This window comes from Nelumbo nucifera, chromosome 3, assembly GCF_055504915.1.
Source record: "Nelumbo nucifera cultivar China Antique chromosome 3, China Antique-T2T, whole genome shotgun sequence".
NCBI lineage: Eukaryota > Viridiplantae > Streptophyta > Magnoliopsida > Proteales > Nelumbonaceae > Nelumbo > Nelumbo nucifera.
In genome coordinates, this window is record NC_142651.1 from 102,385,264 (window position 1) to 102,400,416 (window position 15,153).

Here is a 15,153-nt window from a genome sequence, read left to right on the forward strand (position 1 = left end):
TGGATGGGGGGACGGTTCCAAGAATATGGTACCAAACCCTATCTTGTAACAGATTAGGTAGGGCCGGTTCGAGGTCGGTTCCAAGAAGAACCTACCCATTTGCTCACCCCTAGGTTCTAGAACTTATCTTCTTGATGATTTTGTAAGGACCGACACTCTTTGAGTGGAGCTTCTTGTACATACCTTTAGGAAGACCAAAGACACTCTGGCCGTATACGTACCATAACCATGTTTCCCTCTTGATAATTTGCCAACCGTCGATGAATATCAGCCCTAGCCTTGTATAGATCATTGACCAATGCAATTTTTCTCCTAACATCATCATGTATCTCTCTTATGTGCCTTGCAAATGCTTATGCTTCAATAATTCTAGCACGTGTATCTAGTGGTAAGGTAACTAAATCAATTGGCCACTTAGGCTGAATACTAGTCACCACTTCAAATGGACTTCTTCTCGTGGATCTATTTACTGAGCTTTTATAAGCAAACTCAGCTATTGGAAGCACTTGATCCCATCTAGAAGTATGATCACCAGCAATAACTAGACAAATTAAACCCTACCAGTGGACCCCACAGAAAGTTGCAAAATGACAAAAATACCCTTGGTGTTCAATTCAGTCCAAATCCCAAGTACCACCACTCTCATATTAGGGCCTGTTGTAAGGACTTCTTCCTAGAATAAGTCTTCAAGGGTGCTGATCAATTCCTATCAGGTGGATAAGCACTTCGTTTGTGAGAAGATAGAAAGTGGTGAAATATGTACCCCTTATGTGAACACAAGTTAGCAGTTGGGAGATGTATTCACTAAAAGTGTTGCTTGTGATCGATATACTCAACTTGTAACAAGTTGGGTATATATATTTATATATATATATATATATATATATATATATATATGACCCAACTTGCAGGGGAGTGTTTTTTAGGGGTGTTCTTATCTCTTTTTATTTCTTTTTGCTCTCTATTTGTAACTACCAGAAAAATATTCTATAGGATACTCATATCCGTATCCCTCATCTTACCCTTGTCATATCCAAGGTTCAAAGTATCAGAGGTGTATAAATTAAACCATGCGCTTGTTATGTTTTATTTAGTTTTTTTTTTTTTGGCTTATATATATTTTTTATTAAAAAAGGGGTACCCAAATGCACCTGTAAACAGGTGTTTTGGACCCCAAAAGATTGATACATTACACCCGATACGGGGCGTATTGTATCAATACTTTCAGCCTTGTTTGTATCTGCATAATGTTAAAACATTTCTCTTTTCCAGCCATGCAAGGGAATACTGCTGTTTGGACCCCCTGGTACTGGTAAAACAATGCTTGCAAAAGCTGTTGCAACAGAAGCAGGAGCAAACTTTATCAATATATCAATGTCAAGTATTACTTCAAAGGTTAATTGCAATCTGGTGTGGTATTTTTTCATCTATGCCTTCTTGTCTTCCTCTTCAATGTGACTTGTAACTTCATCTTCCTTACAGTGGTTTGGTGAGGGTGAAAAATATGTCAAGGCAGTGTTCTCACTAGCCAGCAAAATAGCTCCCAGTGTAATTTTTGTTGATGAGGTTAGTTGGATCGAACAAACATTTTGTTTTCTATGCAGATAGCTTATTAGAAACATTTTTTGCAATTGATAGACTTCTTATTTCTGCCTTGTGTACCTTTGGAATTTTCACATTTCCACTCCTTCCATATTATTCTGCCTGAATTTATCTTCTTTGTGATTATGTGTGTGTTTGGCTCATTGGTTTCCTATTACAGGTTGACAGTATGTTAGGAAGGCGTGAAAATCCAGGAGAGCATGAAGCTATGCGGAAAATGAAAAATGAGTTCATGGTGAACTGGGATGGTCTCCGTACAAAGGATAAAGAACGTGTACTGGTACTTGCTGCCACCAATAGGCCATTTGACCTTGATGAGGCCGTTGTACGGAGGCTACCGCGAAGGTAAATGGTTAGATATTCAGAAGTCCCTTTAGTTTCATGACATTCTTGTCTCCTTAACAATTCATTATTTTGATTATATATATGAACATGTTGCATTCAGATTGATGGTAAATTTGCCAGATGCTGCAAATAGAGAGAAAATTCTGAGAGTCATCTTGGCTAAGGAGGAAATGGCACCTGATGTTGATTTGGAAGCAATTGCATGTATGACAGATGGCTACTCTGGAAGTGACTTAAAGGTTTGTTTTTTGTTATTTACTTGTGATCTATAGTATCCCATCTTTCTTTAAACCTACAACTCTTGCATGGATTTAGTTCCTCATAATATTTTTTTACAGAATCTTTGTGTAACTGCTGCACACTGTCCCATAAGGGAAATACTGGAGAAGGAAAAGAAGGTCAGTCTCATTTTCTTTGAATCTGAATACTGCCAAACATTGTTATAATGTCTCTGCCAGATTACATGAGTTACTTATAATGGTGAAATTTGATTAAATGGTTCCTCTGAAGCATGGGACTAGCTGACTAGGGGTTCCTATTGGGAGGTTTACCAATGGAAGACTTTAACTAAGATTTAGAGGGATTGCTGGATACTTCCAGACATGGTTATGATATATTAATATGTCTCATCCAAATTACTCTGAACTAAGATGAAATATGAAAGAAATGCAAAAAGCTTGATGAGCGATGTTGTTAAAATCATACAATTTACAATATGATTCACGGTTTGATTCGTTTGATTCGTTTGAATCATGAATCCCAAGGGCTTCGATTTGAATCTTGTGTCCATCCTTTTCTTCAAAAATCTATTTCTTTTGTTTGAATCCTACAATTTGAATCATAAACCTTACAATTTATGCAATTCTTGTGATTCAAATCAATTCAATTGAGAACTAGTTCTCTACTTTGTCATTTATTTTGTTAATATTGAGGGGGCATTTGTTTTTGGGATTTTGAGAGGGGGAAAAGTTGGTCAATGGGATTGTGAATACCATTGACCAAGAAACCGTCAAAGTCAGATCGAAAAACTGAGAAAGAGAAAGAGAGAGACACAGCCGAATGGTGGGTGTGACGACTTGTTAGTCGACACCCTAAAAGAAATATTTATATTAAGTTGTAAAAGGATAGATCTGCCCTTAATATACATGAGAGATAATACAAAGAGAGATATACAGAAAAGAAAAGTAAAAGTACAAAAATAGCCCTACAGCTAGATTTCACCGTCTCTACACTCCCCCTCAAACTGATGCCTAGGAATAAGCATAAGTTTGTCCATGAGAAATAGATGCCGAGCCTGTGTCATTGCTTTAGTTAACAAGTCTACCAATTGGAGCCCAGAGGAGACATGAGGAAGAGATATGGTACCCTCAAGAAGGAGATTGCGAATGAAGTGACAATTAGACCTGTTCATGGGCCGGGTAGCCCAATGGCCCAGCCCGGCCCGCACCCCGGTCGGGCTCGGTCATGTAATTAGGCCCGCGGACCTGACCTCGGGCCTAACATAGTAAGCTTGATTGTGTTTCGGGCCGGGCTCGGGATTTGTCAAAAAAGCCCGGCCCAGCCCGGCCCGCACCCCGGTCGGGCTTGGTCATGTAATTAGGCCCGCGGACCTGACCTCGGGCCTAACATAGTAAGCTTGATTGTGTTTCGGGCCGGGCTCGGGATTTGTCAAAAAAGCCCGGCTCGAGCCCGGCCCGGCCCGACTCAGCATTATATATTTTATAAAATATATAATATGTATTTTATATATTATATAAATAATATAGTATTTATTAAAATATATATTTATAATTCAATATATACATTTTTTATTCTTTTCTTTATAATCTCTCTCTCTCTCGCTCTATTCAGCCGCTAACAGTATGGGCAAAATTTCGGGCTCGGGCCCAAGCCCGAGCTTCGGGCTTTTTATGAGGGTCAGGCTCGGGCCCAAGTTGTAGGCCCGATGGTCAAGCCGGGCTCGAGCTCGGGCCTTAGAAAATTCTATTAATACAGAGTGAAAGCCTGGGCCGAGCCCGACCTGGCCCATGAATAGGTCTAGTGGCAATCAACTTCTATGTGCTTGGCGCGCTCATGGAAGACGGGGTTGCATGCAATTTTGATTGCACTTATGTTGTTTGCTTAAAAAGGAACAAACAATGGTGGCTCACTTAGTATTTCAAATAGAAGAGTCCGAAGCCATATGATCTCACTACACATGGAAGACATAGCCCTGAATTCAACTTCAGTGGAAGATTTGAACATAGTAGTTTGTTTCTTGCACTTCCATGAGATAAGGGAGTTGCCTAGGAAGACACACCAGCCAGTTGTGGACCGTCGGGTGTCGGGGCATCCAGCCCAATCAGCATTTGCATAGGCCATAAGATGAATGGGAGATGATGAGGAGAAGAATATCCCATGTGACAGTGTGCCCCGTACATATCTTATAATCCAATGAATTGCAGATAATTGTGGTTGTCTCGGAGAAGACACAAACTGACTTACTATCTGAACTGCATAAGATATGTTCGGCCGAGTCATGGTGAGATAGATTAAACTGCCCACTAGTTGATGATAAAGGGTAGGATCTTCAAGGGGAGACCCATCATCTTTGCTGAGTTTCAAATTCAGTTCTTGTGGAGTGTCCACAATCTTAGAATCACTAAGATTTGCCAATTTAACCAGATCAGCCGCATACTTTTGTTGATTAACAAAGTAGCCTCGAGAATTTCTACTCACCTCAAGGCCCAAGAAATATGTCAACAGTCCCAAGTCCTTCATCTTGAAGGATTCACTGAGTAACTGTTGTAGCCTAGAAATTCCTTCTATGTCATCCCCTGTAATAAGTATATCATCAACATAAAGGAGTAATATCGTTACTCCTTGCTTCAGTTAGGGTGAATAAAGAGTAATCAGAAGGACTTTGAATAAAGCCAGCATCTGTGATGACAGATCTGAACTTCTCAAACTAGGCCCTAGGAGCTTGCTTCAGGCCATAAAGTGACTTCTTCAGACGACAAACAAGCTGCAGATCTGTACAATATCCTGGAGGAAGCTTCATGTAAACTGTCTCTTTCAATTCCCCATGGAGAAAAGCATTCTTGATATCCATCTGATGAATTGTCCACTGTTTGACTACAGACACAACCATCAAAAGTCGTACAGTGGTCATCTTAGCTACAGGAGCAAAAGTCTCCTCATAGTCTATCCCATATTCCTGTTTGTAACCCTGTGCAACAAGCCTAACTTTGTATATGTCTAGGCTTCCATCAGATTTTAGTTTCACAGAATAGACCCATCGGCTTCCTGTGAGAGATGTCTCAGGTGGAGCTTTGACTTTGACCCAGGTGTCATTCTCCAAAAGAGCTCGAATCTCAGAATCCATTGCATCTTTCCAATGTGGTTCTGCTACAACCTGTTGATAAGATATGGGAATGTCTGTGGTAGATAAAATGGCAGAAAAGGAGCTATTGTCTGGTGAATAACCATAAGGTTAGGTGGACGGAAAATTCTAGAGGAACAGCGTAAAGTAGGAGCAATAGGTTCAAAGGGAAGGTCTTGAACACTTACTGAGGCAGCTGGAGTGACTGGATCAGCAATTGGAGGCGGAGCAGGGGGGGATGGAGACTGAAGAAGGCCGTTGCTTCCTGAAGGTCTGAAGTTGTTGCAGAGGTGACAATGGAGTATCCGATGTACCTGTAGAATCAAAACTATGTAGCAAGGAAACAAAAGGAGCTGGGAACTTCACAATATGTTTAAAGAATGATACACTTTCAAGAAAAACTACATTACGAGAAATTCGAAGACGATGAACCAAAGGGTCATAGCAAAGATACCCTTTATGTTCAGAGCTATACCCCATAAAAGCACGCAAAGCTGCTTGTGTAGTTAACTTTGTGCGTTCATGGGGTGGAAGGTGGACAAAACAAGCACATCCGAATACTCTGAGCATGGATAGGTCTAGGGATTTGTGGAAGAGTGATTGAAAAGGAGAGGATTCCCTCTTGGTTTTTGGTGCAGTGCTGGCCACCTCCACCCAAAACCAAGAGGGTACGTGGGAAACCTGTAAAAGGGTTTTGACTACACTCAAGATTATGCCCATTTTTCCTTTTTGCAACCCCGTTTTGTTGTGGGGTGCCTGGACAAGACTTTTGGGTTTGAATTCCATGTTTTAAGTAGTTTTGGAAATCTCCATCAATATACTCTCCCCTTGAATCCGATCGTAGCACACAAATTCGGGCATCAAACTGAGTAGCAACATATGTGTGAAAGTGTTGAAATACGGAGTACACGTCAGATTTCTTTCGAAGAAAATAGGCCCAAGTGAAACGAGTGCAATCATCAATAAAGGTTAGAAAATATTTAAAACACATCCGTGAGACAAGTGGAGACGACCAAACATCATTATGTATTAAATAGAAAGGGATTGTTGCATGTTTAGAATGAGAAGGAAAAGGCAAAATATGACTCTTACATAAGCCACAAGTAATGCAGTCATTATTCACATTTTTAAGAGAAACAGGTAAACTACCAAAGGAAAACAACTGATCAAGTTTCTTAGAGAAAAGATGGCCTAGTCGTTTATGCCACAACTGCCAATCTTTATTACAATTAACATATTCAAAACTAGAAGTAGTAGAAATCAAACATGAAGTAGAAGCAGGCACAGTTGTATTCTTCTCAAATTCCAAAGCAAAGAGTCTTCCCAGTCTACGCCCCTTCCCCTTAACCTCCCTAGTTTGTCGGTCCTGTATAAAACAACCATCAGAAGTAAATGAGACATTGTTACCTTCCTTTACAAGTTGGTCAATAGAAATTAAATTGGTGGTAAGCTTCGGGACAAATAGGGTTTTGGACAAATGAAATGGAGATGACTTAGAAGTAGATAAATATAAATTATCACATCCAAGTATATCTAATTTCTCACCATTAGCATTAACAATGTGTTTATTGGGGAGATGGGGTTTAGGACACTGACCAAGAGTGGCCCCTGTCATATGGTTAGAGGCTCCTAAGTTAATGTACCATAAATGGTTCAGTGAGGGACAGTAGGTAGGAGACTTACCAAACAGGCCCATAGCAGAGAAGGTTGAAGAGATAACAAAGGACATGAGCTGTCAAATTCGTTCTTCAGACATGCTACCTAAGGTGTCATTCTGTTCAGTCACAGAAGTAATGGAAGATACTACATCTGATCCATCTACACCTGTTTGATAAGCCTTGTAGCTTCCTTTCTTCTGATTTGATCCACTACTTTTCTGGGGCCGAGTGGAACATTCAGTGATAATATGGCCAACCTGCATATAGTAGGTACATGTATTCTTTTTCTTGCAGTGAGAAACATGTTTGAACTCGTTACATTCATAGCACTGTATTTTAGAGAAGTCCTTCCCTTTCGGTTTTGTTGCTAGAAAGACCGTATCAATGTTAGACTCCTTCCTTCCATCCAGAGTAGTCTGTGTGGCAATTTTGGTTTCGGCCCTCAAAATTTCACCAAGAATAGTATCCAAGTCGGGAAGTGTTCCTCAACTCAGGATATTAGATCTAACAACTTCGAATTCAGGTCTGAGATGCATTAGGAAGTGCATAATCTTTCTTCTATCGAAATGTTCCTTCATATACTTCACACAACATTCTGAAGGATCATTCCCCATGTGAACAAGCTCATATTCGGTCCAAAGGTTAATAAACCCAGCATAGTACTCTTGGACCTTTCTTTCTCCTTGATAATAGGAGATGTCAACCTTTATCTGATAATGTCTTGAGGTGTTTGATTGCTGATATACTCTTTCGAGATACTCATACATCTCACAAGCAGTCCTGTATCCTCTCATAAGAATTGCATTGTTAGTTTCAACGGATCCTAAGATCCAAGATGCAATTTTTGCATTATCAATTCTCTACGAATTAAGGCCCTTGATGTCCGAATCATCAAGTTTAACTACTGATCCATCCAAATATCCCTAGAGACCTTTCGCCTTGACAAGAAGTTGGAAATTGAATTTCCGAAGTGCATAGTTCGTACCATTAAATTTGATGGGGAGAACTTCCATTCTTTCTGATGCCATTGAATCACAAGAGTAAGAAAAACCACAGAGAGAAGTGTTCAAAATAGTAAAATAATGAAGTACCTTTCAGTCAATGTCCAGAAAAGGAAATTGTAAGGGTCTGTCGAACTCTGAAGTGGCTCAAAACCCTTGTAGATCAAATCTGTTTCAAACCAAACCAATTGGAAACAGTAGATCTGCCCTAGGCAACACTAGATCTAAAGTTTCAGCCTGATCCAATGCTTCTAGAGGAAGATCCAATCCAAAAGAGAAATCTGGTGGCGCAGCAGTCCAGGAACAAAGTCTGTCGAGTTCTGATTAAAAGCAGCTTCAGAAATCGGATTTAAGAACACTCAAGAGCCTTCCAAATACTGTTAGGGAGTACTCTAGATAATAGATAAGAAAGAGGTGAGGGAAGTAGTCACTCGCAAATCAGATCGTGTCCTGTTCTGATACTATGTCAGAGTCAAATCGAAAAACTAAGAAAGAGAGAGAGAGAGACAACACAGCCGAATGGTGGATGTGACAACTTGTCAGTCGACACCTTAAAAGAAATATTTATATTAAGTTGTAAAAGGACAGATCTGCCTTCAATATACATGATATAATACTAAGAGAGATATACAGAAAAGAAAAGTAAAAGTACAAAAATAGCCCTACGGCTAGATTTCACTATCTCTACAGAAACCAATGTTCTTTTTTCATATTTATGTCGGGACCAGGGAAAGTTTATTAAAAATGCTCATTATTTTACTTACCTGGAAAATAAAAGAACATGGGTAAGTAACTTACCGAAAAACGAATTTGTCAAAGGTGACTTGTTTTAAAGACCTTGCTTTAAATTGACTTTTTTACATTATTTAAAACCATATATCGAGTTTATTTTCCATCATATGTAGGATAAAGAGTCATTGTGTGTGGATTATTTAACTTTCAAGTCAAATTTGATTATATCATCTTACACTTCTAGGGTAAAATCACTTTTATATATATATATATAGCCTTTTAGCATATCTATATTTTATATTATCAAGCTTAAATAGAAATAATCTTACAATTTACAATACGATTACTACTTTTAGAACATTGTTGGTGAGATTAATGAATGAGATCCTTAGAAGAAATTGATCCTCTATGTTGTAGGGACTAGGGAGGACTCATAAATAATTTATCTTCAATGTGCCAAAAGTCAACTACCATTATATTTTTATAAGAATTGGTGGTTATAGCCAACCCTAAATATTTGAGTTTCCAAGATACCCCTCCTAAATATTTGAAAGCTCCAAGACATGGAACATTTATTTTTACATTGCAAATTTGCAAGGGAGCTTTAGATGAAGGCTTTGAGGTGCTTCGCGGTGCCTTTTTGTTTTCCAAAAGGTTTAATGGAGTTACTTTGGAGCTGGAACCTAGTTGGTTTATCTAAAAAGGAAAAGTTATTTGGGGAGTAATTCCACTAGTAGTTCTGTGTTGGGCTGCAAGTCGAGCCGGGTTAGGTCGGGTTGAGGCCAACCCTATCCCAACCCTAAGTTCTAAACCCCAACCCTAACCCTAACCCAGCCCGACCTTCAACCCAACCAAACCTTCCCATCCCTTAAAACCTCATAGAATTTCTCGATTTTAGATCTTAACTCAACTTTCACTATATATATTAATCCTATGTTTCATTAGTATTTGTTTGTTGACGTGTTTTTTTTCTTTTGGTACAAAATTCAGAAAAACAAGTGTTAGAAATGACTATTGTTTATTACGAGTTATGGCTTGCAACAGATCTTTCTTGGGCGACATACAACATAGAGGAGATGAAGAATAAAATTTTCAAAAAAACATAAAATAATGTTATTAAGGTTTTAGTCTTTCTAATTAGGGCTAAGTGAAGTGATTATCTTAAAAGAAATACATGATACTATGTGGTGGGGGCTATACAAATATCGTGCATCTAAACAAATCAATGTATATTATATATTACATATAACATATATTTATATATTACATGTACTATAGAGTCGGGGTCAACCCTAACCCAACCCAAAGTAAAATCAGGTTCATGAATTTCAACCCTAACCCTAACCCAAACATCAACCCAACCCAACTTTTTCAGGTTGGGTTAGGGTTGGGTTCGGGCCAACCCTGCCCAAGTTGCAGCCTTAGTTCTGTGTACAATCTAGATAGAGAGATACAGGAGACTTTTCGAAGACAAGTACAACACAGCAGACATAGTATTTTAAAGGTTTTTGGGGAAGAATCTTCTCTTAGGTAGCTTCTTACAGATTATTCAAGAAGCATCAGTTTGCCTATATGAACAAGGTGTCGATATTGGCAATCAAGTCATAGCCTTGGTGAAGATATTGGCAATCAGCATGTTTGAGGCTACATAAGGAAGTGATATAGACCCAACAGTGAAAAGATCTTGGATAAAGTGGCAGTCCACCTCGATGTGCTTGGTCCTCTCATGGAAAACAGGGTTAGGTGTAATCTTGATAGCACTTGTATTACCTATATAGAGAGAGGAATAGGAGTAGGAAGCTGAATACCTAGATCGATAAAGATAGGCTGTAACCAAACAATTTCATTGCAAACAGAAGACATTGCCCTATACTCTGTTTCAGTGGAAGATTTGGAGACTTTTTGTTGTTTCGTATACTTCCAAGAGATGATTGAATCACCCATAAAGATACACCACCCAGTAGTGGACCTACGGGTGTCAGGACAACTAGCCCAATTTGCATTGGCATATGCTCTCAAATGAATAAGGGAGGAGAAGAACAATCCCTGAGTAGTTGTGCCTCTAACATACCAAATGATGTGATGAACAACAGTCATATGTGGTTGATGAGGAGCAGAAACAAATTAACTAACAAACTGAACAGCATGAGAAATATCAGGCGAGTCATAGCGAGGTAAATGAGAGACTCACAAGCTAGCAATACGAGGAAGCATCGGGAAGCAATGGACCTTCAGATTTAGATAACTTAAAATTCAGCTCCATAGGTGTATCAACATGCTTCTCATTAGTAATACCAACAAGTTTACCAAGGTTAGAGGCATATTTCTACTGACGAACAAAATACCCTCGATCACTATGATGAACTTCTAGTCCAAGAAATAGGTGAGAAGGCCCAACCCCTTCATGTGAAAGAAATTTTGAAGTAACGACTTCAATTCACGAACACCTTCAACATTATTCCCAGTCAATAGCATGTCATCAACATCCAAGTCTTTCTAGCTATATCCAGCAACAACTACAACATCTATATCTCTAGGCAACTAAACAAACCTTGTATCGATCAAGAGATGCATCAAATTTCTGCTTAATGTTGTAAACCTAACGACTCCCAACAATGGAGGCATCTTGAGTAGGCACAAGGTCCCAAGTGTCATTTTCGTGTAAAGCATGAACCTATGCATCCATGGCTTCCTTCCAATGAGGGCTACTACTGGCTTCTTGGTAGGAGTGGGGAATATTTGTGGAAGATAAGACAACAGACAAAGATGTATCGTTTAAAGGAAAACCATAGCTGTCAGGAGGTCTAGATATACGAGTAGAACGGTGAAGAGGAACAGAGATACGAGGAGTATCTAAAATAGAGGTATCACTTATAAGAGCATTGGTGAGATGATGATCTAAACCAGGAGGAAGGGGAGTCACAGGCGCAAAGCAGTATCTGAAATAGTTCCTTCTCAACGGAAGGAGGTGAAGCATCCTATGAATCAAAGTTTGGCAAAACCATAGTTTTCAAGGCACCAAGGCGAGGCTAGGCGACCACAGGGCACCTAGGCATTGGATTTTAAAACGTTAGTTTTCTTGAGTGTTTACTTTATCTATGATTTTCTAAGCTATTTTATTGGTTTTGTGTGCTAACTAGCAAGCATGTAAACTAACTATTAACACTATAAATCATTCAAATGAGTATAAATTTCATACAAAAAGCTAAAAATAAAAAATATTATCAATAAAAAGGAGTCTAAACCAACTAGGCAACTACACTAAAAAACTAAACTAATAAATACTAAAAATATTTTTTAAATTCACAAAGAGTCAAAGACATACCTTTGAGTTTGAAGTGAATGTTGAGCATTGTCCTTCTTGAGTGCTCTCTCTTTTCTCACTTTTCCTTAAACACACACAATCAATAATAAATTAAACAAAAAGCATTGTAAATTTACAATAAATGAACAAAGAATAAAAGGAATTATGTAGAAAACTAGGAATCAAATCAAATATATACGACATACCTTGATTGAATTTTATCTATTCTAGGCATTTAAAGGAAGTAGATAGGAAGTAGGAACCAAATCAAGCAAAGAATAAAACCATAACAAAAAATAAATATGGCACTTATCTAATTCTCCAGAATCTCCACAAAAGGATTAAGGATAACAAAACATGAAGTTTAAAGATGATCAATAAAGAAAAATATCTAACTAATTTCAGTGTCTAGGTAACAAGAGCCTGCAACCCCTCCACTAAATCCACCAACATCATCAACAGCACAATCAACATTATCCGCATCTTCATTGTCTTCATCTTCCCCATCAAGTTCTATGACTTTATCTTCATCTTCAATATCCTCAGTGTTTCTATCCCACATTGAATCTTCATCTTCTTCTTCTTGCACAACACTCTTTCCTTTGTCTTGTCCCCTGCCATCGCTTCTTCCACAGCCACCTCTACCTCTCCTTCTACTTGCATTTTTATAAACTGTATATGCACCTCTCCTTGGCCTATTTGCACCCTCAACAGCTTCAATTGCTCCTAATGTTTCATCCACTTCATTCCATGTGAGATCACCACCTTCATGAACTAGCATTTGTGTCCTCTAAATCATGCCAATATGCATATTTCCATGCTGGATCTTTTGACAGGGCCTTATTCCTAGTGCCAGAAGTGTTTTGATTTGCCTCATTTGCCATTATCTAACGAAAATAAAAACAAATCAGCAATGAATCAATGATGTAATCAGCAATTACAATGAAAAATCAGCAATAAAAAGACTAGGACCAAGGGTAAATCATCAATGACATTAATTAATAAATTAATAAAAACAAAAACAAAGCAAGCAAATTTCGGATAATCAATAATTCAGTTAGAAATAGAAATTAAGTAGAAATTTAAAGCAAGCAAATATATAATCAAATATCAAATTGCAATATACAGCAAATGCAATATTGCAATATACAAATAGAAATTAAAAAAATCAGCCATATAATCAAATATCAAATTTTCAATTCAGCCATATAATCAGGTTTCAGACTGGTAGTTTAGCCAGGTAAAAACATTTCAGCCATATATTAATGATATAAAAAAACAATTGAAAAAACTGGTAAAAAAATAAAAGAGTAGTTCAGCCATGTAAAAAAACATTAATGAAGCAAAATAAAACATTTCAAATCTCATATTAATGATATTTGAGACATGTAGTTCATCCATATAAAAAAGTTTCAGCCATATATCATATATATTAGTGATATGATTGAAAGCCTTGACTCTAAAGAAGAAAGGGGAGAATTTGGAGAGGAAGACAATGATCTCAGGAGAGATTTGAGAAGACAGCTAGAGGATTGTCTACACAAGGAGGAAATTAGCTGGAGGCAAAAATCTCGGTGCAAGTGGTTGCAAGAGGGAGATAGAAACACTAGGTATTTTCATTCTCTAGCAGATGGCAGGAGAAGAAAGAACTTTATCTCCAAATTGGTAGTAGATGGAGTCGAGTTAGTACAACAAGAGGAGATTGCCAGAGCCTGTGTGGAGCACTTCAAATCTATTCTAAGAAGGCCTGTGAGTAGAAGGGTGTGGGTAGAAGGTTTGGACTGGCCAGATGTAGGGGTGGAGAACAAGAGAAGGTTGGAAAGAAGCTTCACTCTAGAAGAGATCAAGGAGGTTGTGTTTTCTATGGATAGAACAAAAGCTCCAGGGCCGGATGGGTTCACAATGGTTTTTTATCAGGACTGTTGGGATATCTTGAAAGATGATCTCTTGCGGGTGTTTGAGGAGTTTTTTAGGAGAGGAATTGTCAATCCGAGTGTGAACTCTACATTTATAGCCTTAATTCCAAAAAAGAAAGATGCATCCCACCCGAAGGATTTTAGGCCAATTAGCTTGGTTAATAGCTTGTATAAGATCATTGCAAAAGTGTTGTTTTTGAGGATGAAGAAGGTATTGCCCGATATCATTGCACACTATCAAGGAGCCTTTGTGAGTGGAAGACAAATTACTGATCAGATTTTAATTGCTAATGAGAGTGTGGAGAACTTTAAGAGGGATAAGAAGAAGGGAGTGGTTTGTAAGTTGGACTTGGAAAAGGCTTATGACTTGGTGGACTAGGATTTCTTGAGGAGAGTTTTGACTAAATTTGGATTTGGGGCTAGATGGTGCAAGTGGATCATGGGTTGTGTCAGGAGTTGTCATTATTTAGTGCTAGTGAATGGGGCAGTGTTAGGTTTCTTTCCAGCCAGTAGGGGTATAAGACAAGGAGACCCCCTGTCCCCTTTCTTGTTCATTCTAATTGCGGAGGTTTTGGGGAAACTGATTCACAGAGCAAATTCTAGGGGACTCATTAGAGGCTAGAGAGTTGATAGAGTGGAAACCCCCCTCACTCACTTAGGTTTGCTGATGACACGATCCTATTTTGTGATGGCGGTAATGTGAGCTTTATCAGGAACTTGAAGTTGGTAATACAACTGTTTGAGCAAATGTCTAACTTGAAGGTTAACCTTGGGAAAAGTTGTATAGTGGGGGTGAACTTGGAGGAGGGAGAGCTCAGGGAGAGTGCTGAAGTGTCGGGGTGTGAAGGTTCGGGGTGGCCTTTGAACTACTTAGGGTTGTCATTAGGTGATAATCCCATGAGAGAGAGCTTTTGGAACCCGGTGGTGGAAAGGTTTGAAAAAAGACTGGTATCCTGGAAAAAGAACTACCTCTCTCTCGGTGGGAGAATTACACTAATTAAGGCCACGCTTGCTAACTTACCCATCTTTTTCCTATCGGTGTTTAAAATCCCAGTGAAGGTTGCTAACAGATTAGAGAAGCTTATGAGAGATTTCCTATGGGAACCAGGAGAGGAGAAGAGGGATGACAGAGTTAGCTGGGAGATAGTATGTAGGAGTAAGTCTTGTGGTGGCGTAGGGCTTGGGAGTATCAGGAGAAGGAATATGACTCTGTTGGGGAAGTGGTTGTGGAGGT

At 38.7% G+C, this 15,153-nt stretch overlaps 1 protein-coding gene across 1 annotated transcript in view; it reads left to right on the top strand.

Annotated features, from left to right (window-relative positions):
* LOC104598971 (uncharacterized) overlaps window positions 1–15,153 on the top strand; it is an 88,701-nt gene that overhangs the window by 63,766 nt on the left and 9,782 nt on the right. Inside the window, exons 21-25 of the mRNA XM_010261301.2 lie at window positions 1,273–1,395; window positions 1,483–1,566; window positions 1,763–1,947; window positions 2,048–2,186; window positions 2,286–2,345. Coding sequence (XP_010259603.1) covers window positions 1,273–1,395; window positions 1,483–1,566; window positions 1,763–1,947; window positions 2,048–2,186; window positions 2,286–2,345 — 591 coding nt within the window. The remainder of the gene's footprint in view (window positions 1–1,272; window positions 1,396–1,482; window positions 1,567–1,762; window positions 1,948–2,047; window positions 2,187–2,285; window positions 2,346–15,153) is intronic.